Source organism: Leptidea sinapis, chromosome 47 (genome assembly GCF_905404315.1).
Source record: "Leptidea sinapis chromosome 47, ilLepSina1.1, whole genome shotgun sequence".
Taxonomy (NCBI): Eukaryota; Metazoa; Arthropoda; class Insecta; order Lepidoptera; family Pieridae; genus Leptidea; species Leptidea sinapis.
The window spans coordinates 3,298,050-3,324,447 of NC_066311.1; the positions used below are offsets into that span (position 1 = coordinate 3,298,050).

General features: G+C 35.8%; 2 protein-coding genes across 3 annotated transcripts in view; one reads left to right on the forward strand and one right to left on the reverse strand.

Annotated features, from left to right (window-relative positions):
* The window catches only part of LOC126978093 (N-alpha-acetyltransferase 15, NatA auxiliary subunit), a 126,124-nt gene that overhangs the window by 89,345 nt on the left and 10,381 nt on the right, over window positions 1-26,398 (reverse strand). For both annotated transcript variants that reach the window (XM_050826812.1, XM_050826811.1), the window contains exons 9-10: window positions 23,919-24,043; window positions 21,142-21,355 (exon numbers count right to left, since the gene is read on the reverse strand). In XM_050826812.1, coding sequence (XP_050682769.1) covers window positions 21,142-21,355; window positions 23,919-24,043 — 339 coding nt within the window. The remainder of the gene's footprint in view (window positions 1-21,141; window positions 21,356-23,918; window positions 24,044-26,398) is intronic.
* Window positions 7,503-18,657, forward strand: LOC126978087 (uncharacterized). Its single transcript, XM_050826805.1, has 2 exons — window positions 7,503-7,693; window positions 14,909-18,657. Exon 2 carries the CDS (start codon window positions 14,909-14,911, stop codon window positions 18,206-18,208), a length of 3,300 nt encoding a protein of 1,099 aa, XP_050682762.1. The 5' UTR covers window positions 7,503-7,693; the 3' UTR covers window positions 18,209-18,657.

A 26,398-nucleotide genomic window follows, 5' to 3' on the forward strand; every position in this document is an offset into this window, starting at 1 on the left:
GGAAATAAGGGGCGAGACAAGCAGGACATTCAGCTGGTGGTAATTGATACGCCCTGCCCATTACAATTCATAACCACTCAGGATTCTTTAATAACCCAAAAATTCAGAGCGGCACTACAATTGCGCTCGTCACCTCGAGACATAGGATGTTAAGTCTCATTTGCCCAGTAATTTCACTAGCTACTGCACCCTTCAGTCCGAAACACAGCAATGCTTACACATTACTTCACGGCAGAAATAGGCGCCGTTGTGGTAGTCATAATCTAGCCGGCATACTATACAAAAGGAGCTTCCCACTGGTGGTTTGACTTAAGATACTTTTAAAAAGATACGATAGTTTCCCGAAAATACAGTTTACACAGAAACCAGACAAGAATACTATATAAAATAGAAACGATAGGCGAAAGAAACTCCCATGGGCCACTAACTAGAACACCAGAAAACACAATTCAAAGATACAAATGATTAAGTTTTCTTTAGTCTTAATTCCAATTTCCTCAAATTTTATGAACTTCTAGTCTCGTGCCAGATTTTGGCGAGACAACACGTCCTGAGGATGCCTCGTGTAGACGCGAAACACGTGTCGAATTGTTTTTAAAACAAATATTGGCGGAATTAACACTAAATAAAACTTAAATCATTTGTATAATTATGGATTTCCGCAAAGTAACGCCTACTTCAATAAATTTTACAATTCAAAGAGGAAAACAACAGTGCTAATGCTCTTTTGCAGCGCTATTTGAGGTTGCGGTAATGCCTCCGACCAACACTGTATATACAGTTAATTCTACTGGTACTACAGTGATTGGCTACTGCAGACCAAATAAATATGGCTCAATCCCCCAAATATAGATAGTCTCTTTAAACTCAATTCCCGTCAGCATAAATTATGACAACAATACATTATAGATGGCCTAGGTTAGATCCTACAGCAGGGATGGGATAAGATGGATTCGAAATCCCATCAGTAGGTAAAATTATCATTAGTCCTCATGAAAACCATTTCAAAAAGGCGCTGGCACCGTTTAGAAAAAGACAACCTGAGAGTTGAACAAAGCATACAAGATTTTATGACGATACGTCACTCGAACGGTTAGGTCAGTTGGCAGAGCACTAGCACGGAACGCCAGAGGCCGTGAGTTCAAGTCCCGCACCGTTAGTAAAATTTTGTTTTCAAATTTTATTCGTGTATTAATCCAAGGGGTGAGGGTTATCACTTTAAAAACAACAAATCGTTTCGAAGAAGGTTCGTCATCTCTGCCAGCCTCTCTAGAAGAATGGGGGCGGAGGGTGTATAATTATAATCAGAGTTTAATATAGCCTTATCAAATTTTAGCTGCATATACTAGAATTTTATCAATTTACTAGCTGACCCAGCAAACGTTGGATTGCCGATATTAAAATCGCGATACAAAAGTAACTGTTGATCGTAGATGGGTGAAAATTTGAAGTTGTATGTATTTTTTAATGCTGACTCATAATAAAACAAATTTAAAAAAAAATGTCAAATAAATTTAAAAAAAAATCGTGTGGATCAAAAACCACACTTAACATTTAGGGGTATGAAAAATAGATGTCCGATTCTCAGACCTACCCAATATGCACTCAAAATTTCATGAGAATCGGTCAAGCCGTTTCGAAGGAGTTTAACTACAAACACCGCGACATGTGAATTTTATATATTAGATATTCTCTGTAACAGTAGTTTTATTCGTTAAATTGTTCATTGTCACAAAAAATTTACAACTACCGACACAAGCCGAACCTGTTTCACAGCAAGTAGTACAAAAAAGGAAACAATTATCTACGTGTTACAAGGAATTATCGTGCAGTAACCCCAACCATCATCACACCATTCATGTGGGTTTATCCGAAATAAAAAAAACTCCAATTGTATTGTCATTGTTTTATAAAAACACATCCGGGTGTGGGAATGATATTAAAATGATAGATCGATATAAATTATTCACAACTATAGTATTGTGATTGCTAAGATACTCTTAGGATTATAATATCTAGGATGTGAGCCGTGAAAACCAGTGGGAGGCTCCTTGGCACAGGATGCCGGCTAGATTATGGGCGCCTATTTCTGCCGTGAAGCAGTAATGTGTAATTACTAGTGAAATTACTGGGCAAATGAGACTTAACATCTTATGTCTCAAGGTGAAGATCGCAGTTGTAGTGCCGCTCAAAATTTTTGGGGTTTTTCAAGAATCCTGAGCGGCACGGCATTGTAATGGGCAGGACGTATCGATTACCATCAGCTGAACGTCCTGCTCGTCTCGTTCCTTATTCTCATTAAAAAACGAGAACAGGACTCATCTGAAGTCATATGCTGAGAACGATGCCCTCTCACATATTCGGAACACATATTCATACACACTATAAACATATCTATTTAATAATCATGTATCACAAGCACACATTATTCAGGACTTCTTCTTCTTTATTTTATATAACTTACCAGCGTTATTATTTCATTATAATTTAATCTCCCAAACTTTGTCAAAGGCAATAATACATGAATATAGTTTATAGTATTAATCTGTAGAAATAAATGCTGTAAGGTTTGCTTAAAATAAATAATTAAATAAATGTAGAAAGCCATTTAATACTACTTGAATATATCATGAACGCAGCAACAAGTTGTCAAATCTACTAGGAGTGTTAGGAGTACCTAGGGCCGAAAATATAATCCCCGATCCGAAGCTTGGGCGGTGAGCGAAATTAATAAGTACCTAAGCTGACATACGCTGACTCTATGCAGTTCAGTACCTCTATTTCTATTCTACGAATGTTAGTCGAGGCGTTAATATATGCCAGTGACCATACACATGGAGCGAGGGTAGGTGACCAGTGTTTACAAGTCGTATTCAAATGATTGCGAAATGGCCTACAACGTAAACCAATGATCTGGTCAAGATAACGGGAAGTCGTTGGATGAGGGCAGCGCAGGACCGATTGTCGTGGAGATCTTTGGGGGAGGCCTTTGTCCAGCAGTGGACGTCTTGATGATTCAAATTTCAAAATAATTATTAATTAATAATTACGGAAACAAAAATTATGTTATTTGGAGTAGTATTAACCAAACGTCTGGGTTTTGAACACCAAATATTTCGAGGTCAATTTCTGATTTTTTAATTACAACATGTGTGTTGAAAAAATAAAAAGTACAACAACCAGCCGACGATACCTATCATACGCTATAATATTAATTTTTAGAAGAATCTATATATATAAAAATGAATTGCTGTTCGTTAGTCTCGCTAAAACTCGAGAACGGCTGGACCGATTTGGCTAATTTTGGTCTTGAATTATTTGTGCAAGTCCAGTGTTTAAAAGGTGAATAAATATGAAAATGCTCCGGTTTAAATAAAAACAACAAGTTTGTTTTTCCTTTGATGTGTCCTCAGCGTTCAGAAATCAAATTGAAATATTTTTTTTATTTTTATTTCATTGTGATTCAGCATTAAAAAATGCACACCAGACAGAAACCCTATTTCTGTGGATGGAACAGAATAATATGCAAGATGGCAATCGAATATAATAATTATTGAAATACGATAAATTTTATGTACGATTTGATAATATTCTATCTATCTATTTTTATATCCCAAACTTTTTAATTATTGAAATTTTCTTATTACTTTATATGGCAATACAACGTCTGCTGGGTCAGCTAGTTATTTCTATTAATTTAGAGAGAAACGGTTATAACAAAGTCAATTCAGGCCAATAAAGGGTTATAAAGAATTTATTAGACTTAAAGTGAGTGAGTTTATAGTCACAAAGTACCGGCCGTAAAAGAATCCTGTAGTAATTACCCGCAATTCACGAGACGTTCGTTTATTTGTGCTATATATCAGCTTGGTTATCGACAGTCTCTCAAAGAAAAATTTAAAGAAACCAATATTATGACTGTTCATTGTCAGTACATTGATGAAAATTTAATATACGTTCACAAAAATCGTCACCTTTTTGCTCTTAATAGTGATTTTCATTATTATAACACTAGAAATAAGGGATTGCTTGTGGCTAATTCTAGTAGGCTTCATAAGATACATAATAGCTTTAAGGGTAAATGTATACACTTCTATAATATAGTCCCAGCCACTGCTCAGGCATTATCTATAAATAAATTTAAATGTTTTATAAAAAAAATGGCTCTGTCGTAAATCCTATTACTCCACTGCTGAATATCTAAATGATCGGACAGCCTGGGACTAGATAGTGATTATTTTATAGCGACAGAAATGACTACAATATTGTATATTTTTATTGAAAAGAGCGCAAAAAAAAATGCTGGGAGTGTTTCTTGCGCCGCTTCTTCTATCTCAGAGCGCCATTTGTTGCCGAAGCGGTAGTAGTATCTAGTAGTTATCAGAAATGACATCAAAAAGAATTCTAAAGGAATCAATTTTGAGAAAATAAACGCCTTTTATTTCGGTGTGATCGTAAACAAAATCGCTCGTAAACTTGGGTGTTTAGCGATAGCTCCGTAATTGGCGATGTTATGCAAATACGGCGACCTTACGAGGACGCCTGCCGGCCGGTGTCGATGACACTAGCATTGCTTCGGTTCGGATGACTCTCAGATAGATTACTAACAGATAGACCAGCCCATTGGCCGAATCGTCACACAACCTGCAGATGGTATTTGACTTTGTGGTGTGTACGACTTTTTTTTGGATGGATGAATTGTCTGATTTTAAGTGATCACCCACATTCTCTTGCAACAAAACCAGAGGAATCACAGGAGCGTTGCCTGCCTTTAAGGAAGGTGTGGTTTTAAGGAGGATTAAAACGTGCTACACTCGATCGCGAAATGTCGCCGGGTTAAATGAATAAAATATAAAAATTAAATATTCACGCAAATAACGTAATGTAAAAATGCAGTACACGTGTTTTAATATTTTAAAAAGTATTTTATTTAAATGTGTAACACTCCCGTTAATCCAAGACTTGCAATTATCATAGCGGTTTCGATCTCGCAGCCGGGTTCTCGATAGGCTTATAGACACTTTAAATAATTTGATCTTTTAAAGTGATGTCCCCTCACTTCTGGGATTAATTATTTCAAATTAAGATTATAAACAAAAATGTATGAACGATGCTGGACTCGACACAACCACAATCTGAGAGTCGAACAAGGCATACCAAGCTTTACGATCCATGCGTCACTCGAACGGTTGGCTCATTTGGTAAGAGCGCTCGGACGGAACCCGAGAGCCGCGAATTCCGCATAGTTCATAAATTTTTGGTTACAAATTTAATTTAAGTATAGATACTCTACCAACTCGAACGAGTTCATAATAGCCACCCAACAACACAACACAACAAAAAACACTGGAATTCCTCGAGAGACATTTCAAAAAGGCCCCGACCTCGTAACTCGTCTGCCCTGATTCGGTTGTTCCGTGTCAACGACTCGCCGCCTCGTCCTTCGAAGGTTGTTTCATCCAGCTTCGTAATACCATTTTGTATCTGCTTATTAAAGTTATACTTCTTAAGGCGCGTTATGAAAAAATAATGAGAATGAAATTGGACATAATTCCAGAAAAACTTTCCAAACTACAATAATGTCGAAATTTAGTTAGGAACACAAAACTGGTCAATTACAGTCAGTCACAAAACATGATTCATATTAGCGGACTGACAAAAAATGCCAGCCCTACTGTCACTCTTTAAATGAGATCATGACTTAGTAGCCCAACCCACACGTATTCCCTAAAATGTGATGTTTGTGGCTTGGAACGTTTTTCAGGAACTACGTCCAATTTTACAAATGCGCGCGCATCACTGTAACACAAAAGTAACAGGGTGAAGTTGGTTCCTAAATTTTTCTGACGTTTGCGACATTCCGTATTATTTTTTTTTTGTTTCTTCGTCCATTATTAGGATAGGCAAAGGGTTCAAGCACGTACAGCCGTACTCGTTATTTAATAATTAATTGTCAAAGCCATCGTTGCAAGATTTTTACAATATTGTTCTTTCTACAAACGTAGAATAGCATGAGGAATAAATAATTTTAAGGATTTTTGCTTTGTTAGGCCAAAGAAGTATAACTTCTTGCGTGCGTACATAACTACACACACACTTTGTTTTCATTTCATATGCACTTCAGATGACTATAAACAAAATTAAGCTTATGTTTTCCATTTATAATTAGTAATTAATTATTCAGTTTCTTGCATGTTTTAAAATGCATTACGTTTGCATTAGTAGGTCATAATATCTTAATTTTTACGAAATAATTCTTGATGTTTTGAAATATTATTGGCAAATTTTTATAAAACAGTATTTTTTTTTTATTATCTACAGAACAACGTCTGTCGGGTCAGCTAGTATAGATACTTATATATTGTTTTCGTATTAAGAAATTTATTTTCGAATGTAATTAGGTACTACTGCATTTGGAAATTCAAGTTTATGCTTCGATGAACAATGGCATTCTAGTCTGTCTTTCCTTTCTACAAACATGATAAACCTACGCTTAATAATAATGAGGATATAAGTTTGCTTACAAATCTATACATTAGTGAACATATTTTTGTGATCTGTGTGAAATCCGTCGCCCATGGACATATCTCAACCCTTATTTTAAAATAATCAAAAAAAAAAATACATTATCTCACGAAAATAGTATATCATTGTCAAGTTTCGTTCAATTCACAATTTTATTAATAACTCGCTAGTTCCTCGCCCCCCGCCACCGGTAGGATTCCTACATTGATACAATTTTATTAATAAGTAGGTTTAATTTTAGGGAGGACTCTTGATTAGTCTTATATGCCATAAATCTTGTTATTTTCCAGGACAAAATTCAATTACTTGCATATTTACGATCAATTAACTATTCCATACAGCCTGATCTTTTATTGGCAATCAAAAACTAGTGTTGAGTTTTAGTAAAAATCCTTGTAGATAGAATATTATATTTTTCTCTCTTGCCGGCATCCTGTACAAAGACACCTGCCATTGGTAGATTGCATATGTTTGAATAGATTTACTAGTTTATTGTATTTTTTATATGAAAATTAGAGACGAGACGAACGGGACGTTCAGCTGATGGTAATTGACACGCCCTGCCCATTGCAATGCAGCGCCGCTCAAGATTAACGAAAAACCCAAAAAATCTGAGAGGCACTACAATTGCGCTCGTCTCCTTGAGACATAAGATGTTAAGTCTCATTTACCCAGTTATTTCACTAGCTACGGCGCCCTTCAGACTGAAACACATGTAATGCTTACACATTACGGAAGAAATAGGCGCCGTTGTGGTACCCATAATCTAACCGGCATCCTCCCATACCTCTCAATAGAATTACGAGTTTCTTGTCTGACACATTTCTAGCACTGTCATGGCACGATACGGTGTATAAATAACACATGATAATACAACCGTTCAAAACATTGTACGCCTGTGTGCGTAGCTACGTGCACTACTATACGTAGTACGTACAGAGCACGCTAACGGCGACGTATTAACGCGAGCGCCCCTACCATCGGCGCCACTCACACGCCGCGCGACCTCCCGACCACACGCGCCCTGTAGACCAGCAGACCTCGCTCCAGCATCACGTCAGCATATGCCATGTGCCAGTGAAGTCGTGCAGACAGTGTATCTATTGTGAAGTGACTGAACGTGATGTGTGTCTAATATAAACCGCAGCCTCAACCGTTATCAGATAAAGTAAGATTGCAGTGTTTATAACTAGAAATTAGTTCGAAATTTCAATATGTGACCGACGATAACAAGAATCTCTTTAGGAATAATAATAAAACAGAAAAAAAGTTAGCTTAAATCAAATCAAACACTTTATGATAAAATTATTATTAATTAAACAACAAAACTATCTCTAGTAAATTACTGAGTTCTGGACAACTCAAAAAGAAAAGTCTTCAATCTTCTAAAGCGTATTAAATAAATACGTTAGACATTTTAAACGAATCCGACACCAAAATATTCATTAAGCTAAATTACTTTTAAGCTATCAATAACTTTTTGGTATTGTTTAAAACTCCTTTTAATCTCGTAAGCCCTTTGAGTTTTTTCCGCACAGCCAACTAATAACCGATTTGGCTACCTGGTATGGGTTAAAATTAGGAGTTATAATTCGCAAGACGACCTAAATCACACGGGTCTAACATACTGTATCAACAATATAAATTCGCAAACAATACGACAGGCACCACGACATTATATTTTATATTTCACAGACCTCCGCAGCTCAATGACGAATATAAAGAAACACCTGTGAGAAAACGCAAACAAAAGTTATTCGGCCTACTGCGTGTGTGTAAAGAATAGTCAACAAACACTTATTCTACAATGGCATTATCAGCGAATCAAAATGCTCATTAAAAATCATTATTAAAGCATTTAAAAACATAGCGTCTTAAGCTTGTGAGTATTTCATTACACACAACTTTGATTGTAATCATTGTTAACTTAAAACCGATTAGAACAACTTAACACATCCTTACAAATATCAAATGGGATGATTATTTGTTTGTAACGGTTAAATTTTGCACACATTGTCAGGGGTACAGATATCAGAACGATATAGCAGTCCCGCTACAAACTCTACAAAGGTCAGGAAATGTTTGTTTACAAAAAAAATGTAAACGTTTACACAAAATTGTCAAAAGTGACAATAACACGCGTTAATGAAAGACAATATTAATTCGGGATAATATAGGATCAATTTTATCCCGAAATTGTTATGAGTGATGGAGTGTGTTACAAATACAACGCGCTACTTAGCTAAAATCTACATTATAGCATATATAGGAATGTTTATTCTAAGAATAGATATAATACCAGTAAACAATTACCGCATTCATGACTTTGAGAGAAGAAATATCTCTTTCATTACTTATCATAATGCAGGTCACAATATCATGTAAGCGGTTATTACTTACGATGAGAATAAAACCATTAGTCATTCTATAATATAAACCATCGACGCCACACAGCATTGATAAAATCGAGGGAATTCCAATAGTGCGTCCTGTTCGAGCGTGGAATTTAAAATCTCAACAGCGAATTGATGGAAAAAAAAACGCGTGACACATAACATAACATCCGCGTAACGGTGTTAACTAAAATATTCATACAAACGCGAATTGTTAGTTCAAAAAATATCGGAATTTACGTGACGTTAATGAATTACCGGATTACAATCGAGTTATGACGCGTCTCGAGCTCTATCGAGTGATCATTGCTTGGTGTATTCGTTACGAATCGAAGTTCTTGAAAAAAAAATCGATTTGTCCAAAGATTAGTAATTGAATTAGAATGCTGAAATGTTGCACGATCATCATTAATTGTTAGTCGGTTAATAGAAGATGATTTTAAAAATTCATCCGAGGAGAATATACCTACATACAATCAGGCCTCAAGTACACTCCAGTCAAGATATAATTTTGTACGCCTAAAAGTCAAGTTTCCCAACACAACTCGGTATTCAAGTTTGCGCAGTCAATCTACTTTCGTACATTCCCCTCTGTCTCTGGTACAACCAAACCACTTTTATAATGCCCTTTTCAAAACTAGTATTACATTTTCTTTAACTCCACTCTCAAACCAGTTAATAAATAATCATTACCACCGATTTGAACAGCTGATTATATTGAGAATAATCGTAAAGAAAATCAACAATAATTGCTCTTTTGCATACAGAAGTGATGAGTTTTGCTGAGTAGGGCGTAATGAACTTTTGAGTAAAAGTGACGACGTAAGTGAATACCGAGATGAAAGTGGCGCAGCACGAATGCGGTTGTTACATCACGGTAATTAACACCATCGTGTCAATATCGATGTCCGTAAACAATTAGTCAAGGTCCCACTCGAGGAAGTCAACAGTTTCGGTACAATTTGCATATCAATCTGTTTCTATATTTGAAACGTAACAGAGGGTTTCGATATTATAATAAAATTAACAACAGATTTAAAATTGGATTTAAACAATCCACAGATTAATCACTGAACAACTATACATAATGTGATGAATATGAATGATGGAGTTGTGGAAAGATGAGTGACGGTAATATTTAATTCTATGATAAGAGAAAGAATAAAAATAATGACAACAATAATACAATTCAATAGAGGTAGTAAAAAGGAAAACTTCGAAGCGCACATAAAAAAGAGAACTTAAACGATGGGACAAGTTCTATCAATTACTTTCAATAGCAAATAAAATCCTAATAAGGAATCAGCGACAAAAAACCAAAGGGTAATGTGAAGTATGATAGAATGTCGCATTTCCAATTACGGTAATGCAGTTGATGACACAACAGTCACCTGCCCGACAGCCTTAAGTGTAATTACCGACAGCCTTACAAGACACATGCGTCTAACGGAATATACATGTATGAGGTTCAAGAAATAACAAGATGATACAACCTTCAATTCATATTCCTAATTCGAATTTAATTCTGAATTATGGTTACATAATATGTCACATCAAAGCCATTATGCAAATTGTATATTAAAAGAATTTTTACTCCCATTAAAAAATTGCCAACGTAACATTCATTAATTGGTACAAAAAAATATAGTAAGTGTTCCAATTTTGATAAAAACTAATATTTTTAAAGATATTGTTCTAAATAGGCTAATACCATAAAGTGTTAAAAATGGTGATGAGCACGGTGTACGAATAGAAATCCGAAAGAACGATTCTGCAAAATTCACGGTCCATAAAAGCGTTGAAAAGAACACAATAACATCACCTTTAGGATCAATAACAGAACAAAACATTTTTAAAGAACCTAAAACCATTTCCAAACCAACAAAATACTGCTCGGTTTACAGCCTAGTACTGTTGTAGTTATGTTAAAATGAATTTATTGCAAAACAATTGAGCGAAAGTATTTTTATGAATTTCAACATTTGCTATTAAAATATTCAGCTCTCCTCAGTCAGCGAAGGACTCGGGCGCAATCTAAGGTTGCCTATTATTCGCCACGCTCCGAAAACCACCTAAAGGTAACGCCCAAAGCGGCGTAAAAAATTTTGAAACACATTGCACAAGCTCATATTTAACAATAATGGTAACCAATATAAGACATTATCTAAAATCAGCTAATTGGCGTTTACTTCACAGAAGTAATTCTTCGCGGTAAGTGGTTTAGATCTACCACAACGAATTGCAAAGATAACTCGGTACTTACCGAAAGCAGCTTGTACATATTGTAATTCTTACCTGCAACAAAAAGATTTAATCATTTAGCTATTTTTAAACACGTTTCTTGTTTAATGAAAGATACAAAATAATCACGCATAACTTTGTAATTGTATAACATGTGAAGAGTACGAAATATCTCTCGATGCCGTAATAGCAATTACGAGAGTATGACAATAAAACATTGTATGGCAGATTATATACAATAATACTCCATGTGACCACTCTGTGAAATTACGAAACAAAGCATCAAGAAAGTCGCAAGCAAACAAAGAAAAGAAAGCGTGCACCGCACCTATTACAAAACCGAAGCACGTAGATGAGAAAAAGCAGTAGACGCCTAACGATGCACCGAACAAACAACTTGTGATAATAGAAGTAAAATAACTTTCGACAAAACCGGAAATAAAATCTCATCTTTAAAATTGACAATTAATAAAAGCAAAACTATAACATTATCTTCAACGATAAATGTGGCTCTATATAGTGAACGCTGAAACCAAAATAATCGCTGTAGGAAAGACAAATACATTATTAAATTAATTAAAAATTATTGTGCAACATTAAAATATAACAAATAACCTTGAATGTTCGAGGTATAATAAATCATAAGCCGCCTAACAATGGGGCATACGACAGAGATCAAAGAAATAGTTTGAAACACTTGTGCAGTGTGGCCCCGAGGCAGCGCGTGCGCCTAACTGCTTTATAGCAAGTCACGACCGACAGCTATATTGAATTTTTGTTATCATTTAAAACATTCGCAAATATAACATGAAGACAATACAATATTTTATTTATGAAAATAACTAGAAAACAAGTGATAATAACTACTCAGGCTGTTCGAAAACAAAGAAGAAACTGAAGTAATGTAATTGGGAAACAAGGATGCAATGGCTGTGCCCAATAGCCCTGTGCTAGTCAATATATTAAATAAGCCTTAACGGTGATGTGAATAACATAATGCCGTCTCCATTATTTACAAATCAAAGACAATTCGACGACTACATAGATGACATAATATGCGGACCTGCAACATGCCAGTTGCATATGGCGCGTAATTTGAAACTAGTTACTTACATATCGGTATTTGCCTTGACCAGTGCGATAGCGCTTGACAAACCGTGGCCCTACATTTTATGTAAGAGTTCAATCGATAGAATTATAATATCTAATACTTAAACATTTACAGATGATAATAATGAACAATTGCAACTCGATCTGATGATTGGAGAAATGATTAATATTACGTCAAACAATACAGGGCTGTAACGTGTAATTACAAAGATTGTTTCGTTACCGAGTGTATAACATTACATCGATCAATCTTAAGGCAAAACAAGGCGCACGCGTAGATAACAATCGGAAAGAATGAATGTTTTGATTCAGTCCTAACGGAATAACCTCATTTGTTTCATATAAATGCATGCATTTATATGAAACAAATGAGGTTATTCAAAGAAGCAGTAAATTTACTTAAACAGGCAAATAACTATATAATACGGGTGTTAACAATTATATAATTTAATAGAGGCCGCGAAGGTAATGCAAATAATCTGTATCCTGTCGTAGTTAATGATCGACTTCAGATTAGAAACTGCAAAATCAATCATAATAAATACATAACTTGAAATAAAATATCAAATAGAACAGAATTAGCCTTGACTGCAACAGCACATATTACTCCAATTCGTAATATAATAATAAAAATAAAAATGTGATGAAGTATATGTCAGTAAAGTAATAAAACCACAGTATTTCTACCGCGATTGTGTTTGTTTTCCGTCGTACAGCTAAGCTCAAGGAGATCAATATATGCAATTATGTCTTGGTAGATACAGCTTTGCTGAGAGCCAGTCTATATAATTACGTAAATTGCGACTGGAAGCCTTCAATTCACGATTTTCTACTCATATATTGTAAATAGAAAATACAAATTATAATATACGTGGCAGCCACGACACGAGATCTAGAAGGTTTAAATTTGAAATAAATAGCGTACTGTCACACGAATATGGATTACAAAGGCCAATGGAAAGTTGGGACAACCAGCTAACCGAGCTGTGAATACAAATTATCAATAACGAATCCAATTATAAAAACCACATGGACATCTGAACAAATAGAATTAGCATCAACCGAAATTGTAGTTCTTTATATATACTGTTTTGTAATTGGAAACAATTTATGCACAAGTAATAAACATATTTACAAGGGTATTTATTTAAACAATGTTGTAGTAACGAGGGCGAAACAGAAAGTACGGTAACGACCGGATTTTGAATCACAGCACGTTGCGACCGCAAAAAAAATCGGGCACCTTGCGAGACAAGGCCGTGGTGGTTGTCGCATTTTTTATTCAACGCATTCATACGCATGTGTCTAACGCTTGTACTACATTCCTTAGAAACTATACCTATAACTTCGCTTCAAGATTGATTTTCTAATAAGTTCACTCAATTATTATACTGTTCAAGAATATATTTATGTATGCATATTCGCAGATCTCCGACCGAGTGATACATTATTAATTTAATCCATGATGAATATAATCTTTAAATATTTTATTTTATTATTATTATTTTATTTTTTATATTATCTTTAATCACTAAATTTTAAAAGAGTGTTATATCATATATTAAAAAAAAATTATAAGCAAACTTCTGATAACTGTTAAGAAAAATGTCTAGATGGCTATAATAATTAATGTAAAGCAAGCTCTCATAACCAGACAATAATTGCAAATGAAAATCGTTCCATATGATTGGAATCACTTCACTTCATAAAATGAACCAAGCACGAAACCCTTGATAAGTGATCAAATAAAAAATCAAGGAACACACGCAACAGTAGGAAGGTTAACTAGTGTGATCAACGAAAGGATTCTCAAGATGAACCCATCGAAATGTCAGCTATCATTTGAGCCTGAACTTTGCCTACGTAACATAACAATCTAAGGATTGATAGTCAAGAAAATATCCAAACTCGCTACGACGCGGTAAATTGTTCGCAACTTATTGCACAATCAACACGTTCTGATAAAACATGAACTGAAACGATTGATTCAATCAAGGTTGTTACTTCATAGTTGTGCACTAAACGTCGGGGTCTTAGAACCCGGTAATCATTTCGATGCAAAACGATAGCATAATTTATAACCGATTGATTTTCATACTGCTATGTGTAAAACAAAAGATATTTCAAACAGCGAATTGATTCTTTAACCAGGGGTAATAACTCACAATGAACATTACGAAGTATATGAGAATAAATAAAATTTATAACTAAAACTAAAACGTAACAAATAACAACTATCGTACAGTCTAGATCATTTTAAAGTTAAAACAATAACCGCAAATGAGAATACGACCTCAAATGGAAACAATAAAGGCGGTTTTGTCGCAGGCACTGCGGCCTTCCTGTAGTTCTTACTTGTTACTAATTGTTAATTTCCAAATTAAACGCTTAATTCTCAATGCCAGCTAGTCGGCGGTGGTCAGACTGTCCGAATTTATAAAAGGCGAGCATTGGCGCGCACGCTGCCAGTACTAGAAGTAACTTGCTGAGGTTTTTGTCGCCACTAATCCTTTCACTTTATGTGTTCATGACCGCGAACGTGTCGCGTTTAATTAAGAAACTTAGATAAGTTGAAGTTTTAAATTACTGAATAAAAATTAATGGTGCAATATTATAAATAATGTTTTCTCTATTTTCAGATGGTGAGAGGGGCACCGTTAGTGCTATCTTTAGCGCTGACATGGCTTTGCGTGGCGCATTCCAGCGTTCTTGTGCCCACATATGTTTTGCCGCCTGACTCGTTCGTGCGCGACCAACGCTCACTTGGTCCAGCGCCGGACTCAGAGACAGGAGAATCACAAAGGACAATAAAGCGACTTATTGGTGGACATATGAAAATAAAGACTGAGAAAGAACACGGAAGTCCGAAAAATTCCATAACCTTCACGGACAAAAGTGACAGTGTAAAGTTTAATGGAGTGATCGCGCCGGACCAGTCGGGCGGCAACGTTGGATGGAACCAAGGTATTTGGGACGATGGAATGCTCATGTCAAGTGCTGGAGAAGGAAAAGAGACTAAAAAAATCAAAGAAGACGATGAGGATAAAAAGACTTTATCTGACCAAGTAGCTGAAGGGAAATACGGCTTAATTCAAAACGAGTTATTTTCTAAAACTCCGAAACGTCCGGGTATACTTAGTTACGAAACTAACACTGAAACGAGATCTAAGGATAATTTACAAAACTTAGGTGGTCTCAAGAAAGATGAAATTTGGCTTGCAGAAGACAATTTGCTCGTTATTAAGGGTGGTTCATTCCCGGAACGAACACAGGAGGCTGACCAAAAACTATGGCCCCCAATAGATAACTACGAGGCGCCTAGAAGGCAAGTAAAATTACCACAGAAACCTAAAATACCCCCGCCCTTTCCAGTACGTCTTTCCGACGACGGACCGCTCATCTTCCTTACTCCAAACGGTAGTGTCCCTGCGTCCTTTTTCCCTACCTACCCTTCGGGAGAAGGCGAAGGCCCTCTACCTCCACCGCCATTCCTTTACCCATCAGGAACGTTCGACTCCCCGGGTGAAAATAAGAGAAACACTTCTTCCGGGGGACCGACGATGTCAGATCCTCCGTTCCCATTCCTACCTGGGAATGCGAGCGAAGGGACATTCCCATTCCCCCCATCCATGAACGGCTCTTTTCCAGAAGGCTTTCCTCCGGGCGCCGCATTTCTACCACCACCGAGCAACCAAACCGATCTGTACGACGAAGACGACCCTTCGATATACTATCCGCCGCCATACAATTTTTCTTATCGCACTGACTATAAGAATAACGTACCGGCTGGACCGTTGGTACCTGGAATTATACTACCGCCACCACCTGATTTCTTTGCTCCTCTAGAAGAGAAATCGACTACCGAAGAAATCAAAACTACGTCAGTTCCGATAACCCATACAAGGCAAAAGACGACAATGAGACGTCCATCAACATCGACAACAAATAGAGGAAAATATAAGACAAGACCCACGAGCACGGAATTACCAAAGACAACCGAAATTCCAACAACAACATCTGAGGCTACAACCACAGTCAAGCACAGAAAGCCACAACGTCTTAACTCTGTTTCACATAGGATACCTGTTCGAATTCATAATCAACCAGAAGAAATAATTTCAAGGCCTAAAACTGAAAAGCCAGTACATAAATCAAGAACAAAGCTTACATCAAAACCACTTTCGGTGTCTGTTATTTACGACTATCCAAATCAAGTTTACGATAACAGCCCCCCTGCAACCACACAGGAGCCTTACTCAATCTATAGCGTACCACAAAAAGTAGTTGACGAAGAAGGGAATGACATAACATCGACATCTGTCCCAATCAGATCGTATTATTCGAACATACAAAACGATGAGATTCCTACTACTAAACTTCAACCTGTATATAACAGGAAACCACAAGAAAACGCTATTGCATCATTTTACTTCTTTGATGAGCAACCGAAAACATCTAAATCCCCAGATACATATTATGATGGACGGAACTACTACGACACTGTGCAAGTTCAATCACCTCCGAAAACTAAACAAAATAATCAACATAACCAATACGAGCCAGCAATTGAAATACCTTATAGCAATCTTAATCAGGCCAACTCACTGTTCTTATTTCCGCAAAAGAATGGCCCACGAACGCTTACTCAAGAATACTTCAGCATACAGAACCCACGATCCCAACCGGTTTACACAAAACAAGCAAAACCAAGACCTCAACTTTTCTATCAACAGATTGCTGATATACAACAAACTATAGACTTTTTCACTACAAAACGTCCACCAGCATATTCACACAGACCGTATACCAACAAACAGAACCGCCAGCCAGTAACAACAAGACCAGTTTATCAATTTAGCTATGAGACGCAGCCAAGGCCAGAAAAACTAGTATTCCGGGCGCCTAAATTAGACCCGGAACCATTCAGACCCATGGTTAGTTACAGCAAACCTTTGGATCTCGGAAACGATTTCAACGCAATAACTCCATCTGTATCAACTGGATACCATCAACAATATTTGGTTGAAAATGTTCAAGTGAGCACTGAAAGTCCAACATCTTCAAGACACTATCCAAAAAGCAAACCTAGAGAGCAAGATTATGAAGATTTGCCCATTAAAAATACATCTCCTGCTACTCACAGAAACGAAATACCTCAACAGACAGGTAAACCACGAGTAAACAAACACCCAAGTACAACACCGAATCCTATCAGTAGCGGATACTACACAAAGCAAGATGAGCGTTACATTGACGACTTTACAAAGAATTCTTTCGATATATTCGGACAGAAACTCGAGGATAATGCACGAGATGTGAATGGCTATGCGGTAACACCACCACTCGAAACTGTTAAGACGCCTGTTGACAATGGAATTAATCTTCAGTATGAGTATGAAATTGTCGAATCTCAAAGTCCAACTCCACCATCATTACATGGAGATACAGTGGTAAATGACAGACTACCTCGTCCTCCCGTTAATCCAGACAGTGAGCCTGTACACCCAGGGCATGCTAACGCACAAATTATCGAACAAAGACCTCCATCATTAGAAGGCGATACGTTAGTCAACGACAGGTTTCCAAGACCACAAATCAACCCAGATAGCGAATTTATTCCAATACCAAATCCGAACTATGGAAGACAGCCGCAACAATATAGACAATTAGTACCAGAGCCTCAGTATTATGCTGGTGAACAGTATGACCTGAATAGGCCATCGCTAGTTGGAGACACAGATGTGAATTACAGGAGGCCACTTCCTGCAGAAAATCCGGACGCAGAATGGATAGGTGCCGTGAACTCTGCAGGCGAAGGAAGGCCAGGATCTTTAGTCAGATACAGACTACCTGGTGAGGGAGGGCATGTGTACTTCTTGACCCCACAAGCTGCTCAAGCAGTTCGTGAGAGGTACAGAGCTCCGGCGTACGGGCGGTGAAACCAAAGCTCTAGTCTGAATTCAAAACCGTGACGTGATGTATATACAAAGCGCAATTGTGATTTTATAAGTGTCCTAAGTAGTATAAGTTTGAAGTGACTGGCGGATTTTCCGCATTGCCATATATGTAACTTGTTTAGTGATTCACAGACTTCGGTGCAAGTTGACAGAACTCTAGATAATAATAAAAACTAATTTATTAAATTATTGTTAGGTTTGTGGTGTAAATGTAGAACTAGTTATTTATTTATGTTTGTCAGTTTTTCTGATAAACTTTATGTGAAATGTTATATGATGGTTTGTATGAATGTTACTTTTGTTATAACATAGTTCTTTGTAAATAATAAGATCTGACTGTTATTGTAATTTTGTTTTGATATCCGTGGCAACATATGCCACGCAGTAAACATGACTTTGTGAAATAAAATATTAAACAAATTTAATTAAAATCTTTGTATTATTCAAACAATTCTGTAAATGATAACTATTCAAATATAAGTACTCATTGGCCATGAGCTAATTAAAATTCAAATAATTTAGAATGGTTTTAATTTGCAGTACATGGCGCAAACTCATTGACTTATGTTCAAATAAAATAAAGGTCATTCAGCTCAACTAACGAAATTATTGCAATTACAAGAATGTAATTTAAGATATTATTGTTAATCTCTAATTGGTCAATATTATTAATTATTCATGTTTCAGCCATGACATTGGCCCAAAGTAATCAAGTAACCATTGCATAGTCATACTTAGATAAATAGTTTTTATATTACCTAGTACCAGTAGGAGATACTTCAATGTAATAGTACCAATGGCAGGCTTCTTTGCACAGAATGCCGGCTAGATTATGGTATGGCACCGTTTTGTGCCATGAAACAGTAATGTGTAAGCATTATTGTGTTTCGGTCTGAAGGGCGTCGTAACATTACTGGAAAAATGAGACTTAACATCTTATGTCTCAAGGTGACAAGTGCAATTATTGTGGTGCCGCTTGCAATTTCAAGAATACTGAGTGGCATTGTAATGAGCTGGGCGTATCAATTACCATCAGCTGTGCAATCCTACTGGTCTCGTCTCTTATTGTCTTAAAAAAAAGTTGTTTGTAATACATTTACCCCCTTATTCATAATGGTCCGCTAACTTTAAACAGCCGCTAAGGAGTGTTTTTTCTCATTCTGACTTAGGTCAATAGAAGAAGACAGAGTGTGAATTAGCAATGCTTTAAGTTAGCAGACTATAATGAATAAGGAGGTAAATCTTTAAATATAAATATTGTGTGTACCTACACAAATTTCAGTTAGCATAAATTTGAAGTGAAACTCACATAATTCAATAAATTAACGACAAAATTTTAAGATGGTTGAAAGAAGGAACTACTTTCAATAACATAGATTGGAATGAGTTTACCACCTACTCGTACGAGTAGGTGGCACATTTAATTTAAAATTTTTAAAGTTTTTTTATCAATCTTTAGATTTTTCAGACATTAGTTTTTTATATATTTTTATTATATAAAATATCACACTGGTAAAGATCCACACTTTAATTAAGTCTAAATCAATTTAATCAATTAGAAAATGCATCCATGATAAAATCTCCTGAAAGTCAGTCAATCTAATTTGAAAAGTGTGAAGCCAATCTGGTCTCTAGAATACAGCTCATCTTAAATTTAAATATTAATTCACTCTCAATGAATATCGGAATAGTGCACTTGGAGAATTAGAAACGTTTTTTTCATTGAAATAAAAATAATGAGTTGTTCAATCAAATCCAAAACTCTTATTTAATTTAGGGCAAAAAATAAATGACCTTACATGACTTAATTTTTATCATTTACCAGTACTTTGGCAGTTGTAAAATAATAACTAACAATATTAATAATATTTAACTTCAGCATTGTAAGAAAATATTTATACAATCAATAATATTTTTATACAATAAAAAAGTATAAAATACTTAAAAAAAAAAAAGGAAAACGATTGACTCTAAAGTCCATCCCTGCAACTTCCCATTAATTCCATACCAAAACGCAATTGACATGCATGAATATGACTATTTTGAGGTCATGAAGCTCTATATTTTTGTGTTATTTTGAGCTCTTCGACCCCCAAAAGTCTGATTGATAACAGTTAAATAAAACCCTATTTAATAAATTTTTAATTACTTTGAATGAATAAACCAATGTTCATGCAGTTTTCATTCGACCGGTAAAGCCGTTTAAAAACTAAAACCAAAAAATTCCTACCACCTTAAAACGTCGAAATCTGATGAAAACTCGATTTTCGAAAAAAGGAACCAATTAAACCAATAACTTTCTGATTTTTTTAAAAATGAGCAGAAAGTTAAAACTTACACTAGCCGAATCACTCTCGACATGTACATAATAATAATATAATATTGACACACTCCTACACAAATTATCTTGCCCCAAACTAGGCATAACCTGTAACAATGGGGAGAAGACAATGATATATTTAATACATATAAACATCCATGACTCGGAAACAAACATAGAGTCATCATTTAAATCATACTTTCTCAACCTTATTTTGGTCACCGCCCACTTTGAGAAAGTTTTTTATTTTACTTTAGTACGTGATTAGCGTGTATTTTTTGCCTTTTTAGACTTTATTTTTCAATCTACCCACGCCCTATCTGCGCCATCTCTATGCCCCCTAATTTTCTCTGGGTCTTCTACTGCCCCCCCGAAAGTCTCAAACGCCCACAAGGGGGCCTTATCGCCCACGTTGAGAACCTATGATTTAAATGATTGCACCTACCGGGATTCGAACCCGGGAAACTCTAGCTTAGTAGTCAACAACATTATGCATGTTGTTGCATGTGTACATCAACACACTGTATTAGTCTGCATAGTCCCGTCTTTTTAGATAATTAAAAACTATAGTGGTATACATTTGATGGCGACTAACCTGTATCCGGCTCGCTGGTCTGCGGTGCATCTTGCAGCGGGTGCTCGTACAGCGTGAGGTACACTTGTATGGCGACGCGAGCGCACCGGAAGTAGAACGGATGCGCTCGCAACACGTCTTCCAACCGCAACAGACCGACGTACGAACGGAGAGTCATTTTGCGCATGCAGTACGAGTGGAAGTCGAACTGGTCTTCCATTATTTCTGAAAAGTGCTGCAAAGACAGAACATTATTAATATTATTATATATTCATCTTGTTTCCTACATCTTATATCTTTAAACGAGCAATTCTTGTAATTCAATATATATATAATCTGAATCTCGGAAAAGGCTCCAACGATTTTCATAAAATTAAGTATGCAGGGGATTTCGGGGGTGATAAATCGATCTAGCTAGGATTCAATTTAAAAAAAATGGTTTTATCCATGTTTGAATGAGAAACAGCTACAATAACATTAGAATACAAAGGTAAATTTCGCCACTATATACAAGACTATTATAGCTCAGATGGGACATTGGGTGATCCGCAAAGCAGAAGACCCCGGTTCGAATCCAGATGTCCTATTAGTTTTTTTTTTTGTTCAAGTTTTGTACATTCTTAAAAATCCGAGCAAGGCTCGGTCGTCCGGATATTTTATATAATAGCAATTCGAGCAGTCTATAAAATGCGTTCAAGGGATTCATTGAGAGAAAAGTTTAGTGAAATAAATATTATGACCGTACACTGCCAGTACATATACGAGAACCTCCTATACGCCCACAAAAATACTAGCCAATTTAAAAAGAATAGTGATGTACACAGTGTCAATACTCGAAACAAACATAAACTCGCAATTCCATCTACTAGGCTCCGTAAAATTGCTAAATCTTTTAAAGTGGATTGTGTTATATTTTATAATAAACTCCCAAATGAAATTAAAATGTTAGCCATTAAAAAATTTAAATATATCATAAAATATAAATTAATATCTAAGGCCTTTTATAATGTGAAAGATTATTTGAATGATAAAGATAGTTGGAATTAATGTTCTAAATTTTGTTAATGAATATTGTTATACTCATTTAAATGCTATTGTAACTTTTGTACTTCATCCTGACTTGCACTAAATAACTTATAAAGTTTTACAGTGAATAAAGATTTTTTGACTTTGACTTTATAATAAAAAAATAGTTTGTGTGCACTTGTGTATGCACGCAAGAAGTTATACTTCTTTGGCCTAACGAAGCAAAAATCATTAAAATTATTTATTCCTCGTGCTATTCTAAGTTTTAAGGAATAACAATTTTATAAAAATTTTGCAAAGATGGCTTTGACAATTAATAAATAATGAATACGGCTGTATGGGCTTGAACCCTTTGCCTGTCCTAATAATGGACGAAGAAACCGTACAAAATAAACGAATGACGCAAACGTCAGAAAAATTTAGGAACCATCTTCAACCTGTTACTTTTGTGTTACAGTGATGCGAGCGCTTCTTAAAATTTCACACTCATTTTATTATAGCGCGCCTAAAGAAGTATAGCTTCAATAACAATATTATTAACTAGCTGCCCCGACAGACGTTGTTCATAATAAAAAAAAAACTCCTGCGGGTAGAATTTCGTAAATTCTTAGCTGACCTCCACTCGGCGAAAGGAATATTCCTACCAAATTTCTCTATGCCTTATGGTTCCAGAGATATCGTGATGAATGACTATATACGTGGAAATCTCTTATATATCTTTATATATATAATTATTGTGTGCGTGTGTATGTCACTGAACTCCTCCTAGACGGCTGGACCGATTTTATTGAAACTTTCTGTGTGTCTTCAGGTGGATTCGAGAGTGGTATAGATTCACAATTGAACTACCTCCTGAACGGCTGGACCGATTTTGATGAGATTTTTGTGTGTTCCAGTGAATTTGAGATTGATGTGTGTCTTCGGGTGGATTCAAGAATGGTTTACATTCACAATTGAACTACCTCCAAAACAGCTAGACCGATTTTGATGATATTTTTGTGTGTTCCAGTGTATTGAGATTGGTTTAGATTCTCAATTCCGTCCATATAATATAATTCTCCTGCTCATGTGTATGTTAGTGAACTCCTCCTAACGGCTGGACAGATTTTTCAAATTTAAGACGTGTGTACAGGACAACGTCTGTTGGGTCCACTAGTATATATATATATATATATATATATATATATATAAATATAAAAAATAGAGTCCCGCCCGCGTAGGGTTAGGGTGACTGAGGATCTTCCGCACCATGCGTGTCGTTCTCAAAATAGCTGCCTTCTGTATCTGACACTCAATCCAGTTAGTAAGCAAAAGCCTCCTGAGATGATGGAATATTATGAAGCAATATAGCAATATTTGTTCAACGGAGTTGTTTCGGTTTGAAAGGCGTCGTATAGCCGTAGCTAGTGATATTACTGTTCCAATCAGACTACATCCTATATCTCAAAGTGACGACCGCAGTTGCGATGTCATTTAGAATTCTTATGAGCGGTTCCCTATTGTTATGATAATATCACTAACCATCAGTTGTCACTCGTCAGTATTTATGTCAGTTAGACTAAATTATAAAATAAAGTAAACGTAAGGTAAAGAAAAAAAGCAATTGGCGTATCAGCACTCTCCTTAATGCCTCGCCTAGCAACGGAATACTCTTTTACTGGTTCCCGGAATCTCAAGGATTGCGAGAAATTCCGCAGTCATTTTGAAGGCAAAAGTTTATTTGCTTCAAGGAATTGTTAAATTAAAACAAAAACTAGTATTTTCATACTTACTCTATCTACTTCGTGTGCCTTCTTTAGGGCTTCGCCCCACTGTTGCAGTCGCTGGTAGGCAGCCGCAGCCTCGGTTTGGAACCACATACATTGCATTTCATTAAGATTCTCAGTTGCGGGGACACCTACAACACAAACATTATGTAAACTAAATTTTTTAACTTCTTCACTTCAATTCATCAATAGAGGAGCATATAGGGCTTGGTAAGTCGTGGATAATCAACTCGCGCAAATCGCCACCTACCGTCAATTGTTTGCAACTATTGATATTTATGTTTTAGTTTATCGTTAATATGAATATATTATTATTGATATATCTGAAATATATATGATTTAAATACAAATAGCTATTTGTAAACATAAAACTGTTATTTATTAAGGTCTAACTAATTAAATAGACACTGTTGCGACTGTTTGAATTGTTTCAAGATGTTTGATGTTTCATTTATGGTTAAAATATTCAATTGAATGTGTAAATGTTAAAATTAATTTGTATTAGAATTAATATCGTTTTTCTGTATCAAACTTTATTATTTTATGCAATAAGTCTTTCTTAATTGTATTTCGAAACATGCTTTTATTTTCTTACTTCGTAATGTTTGTTCAAATTAAATTAACAAACTATTATATAAATCATTTGAAGTTATATAAATTCACTAAAACATTTATTGTGCTGTATTTAGAAATTATTTTACAATACCTAATTTCATATATTGTACGGAAGCTATAAAAGCGGTTGTTTTATGTAAAGACGGTTCATATCTATACTAGAAGTTGTGCTTCAATAAACTGAGAAATTCTTAGTGTTGTATTTCTTCATGATGGACAATTCAAGAAAACCCTGGTTTAACGCCGACATACCCTTCCTAATCAGATTAACAGTGAGATTTAATGGTTGTGGTCACTGCTTCAGAATTTATTTTAAAAATGTTTCCTACCATTCTGAATATGTATTTTCAAATACCAGCATACCAGTGGGAGGCTCTATTATACAGGAAGCCGGCTACATTATAGGTACCACAACCGCGCCTATTTTTGCCGTGAAGCAGTAATGTGTAAACATTACTGTTTCGGTCTGAAGGGCGCCGTAGCTAGTTAAATTACTGGGCAAATGAGACTTAACATCTTATGTCTCGAGGTGACGAGCACAATTGTAGTCCCGCTCAGAATTTTCAAGAATGCTGAGCGGCACTGCATGGTTGTGGGTAAAGCGTATTAATTACCCTTATTTTCATAAAAAAAAGTAACTACCCAAATGTGGAGAAGTATGCAATATTTCAAAGAACAACATTTTGCTATGTGGCCAGAATAAGTTTACCACTTACCTGCCTTACAGAATTCTTGGTGTACTGTACTCCATATTATATGCATGAGTCACAGCCCCTTCTGATACATCTAATATATAAAATTCTCATGTCGTGGTGTTTGTAGTTAAACTCTTTCGAAACGGCTTGACCGATTCTCATGACATTTAGACTGCATATTGGGTAGGTCTGAGAATCGGCCAACATCTATTTTTTTATTTTTTTGACAATTATATTTATTTTTGTTGGGAGTAAGAATGAGACAACAATTCGTTCATATAATATCAGTAAGTCGCTTTGTGTCTTACGCTCAACTTGTCTTTCGTTACGTCTGTGTTCATCATGTCTCGTGGAGGTTTCCTAATATTCGAATAACACGGAAAGCAACGCAATTTTGCGGTTCGGGAATAACGTCGGCTCTTTACCTAACCACAAAAGAGCAGAACAAGGGATTCGCCGATGACCAGTTGCTCGTGTTTCCAATTGTAGAAACGAATCGGGAATAGATATTTGTTAGCAGAAATAGCGAGAGATCCTAGACTTAGTGTACGCAGGCTAAGCATTCGTCTTCGTTTGGAAGATATTTAAAGGAGAACTTCATCCTTAGCATTTTAAAAAAGTGAACAGTTTTTTGTACATTGCTGTATATAAATTTTACTAGACAAATAATGTGGACAGACGAGGCAAACTTTACGAGAATGGGGCTAATAATGCTTTGCAATCCATACACGCTGCGGAAAGTCCTCATGCAACAAGACCTGCATTGTTTCGTGGCGATGATATAAATGATATGATGATAAACTGTTTGGTCCATTAAAAATGCCACCAAATTTGAATGGCGCCAGATTTTTGGGAATTTCTAAATACAATAATTGTTCAAGTTGAAATGGATAGCTTGTTACTTGTCTACAGACGCCGAATATGCTGCTAAGTACTCAATATGACCACTGCAGTTTGTTTCGTAACACTATTAGACCCAGTTGGCTTTTTATTACTCCCTACAAAAATGTTTCGGTATCCGCTCACATACAACGCAAAAAAGCAGACGGGTCGCTTAAAAGCGCTTGCGCTCGCAAGTAAAGGGATGTATTTGATAAACAAGAACTCAATAAATTATTTAGAGTGGCGATTTGTATATTTTTTTATATAATTTGTTTAGAAATTCAATAATTATGG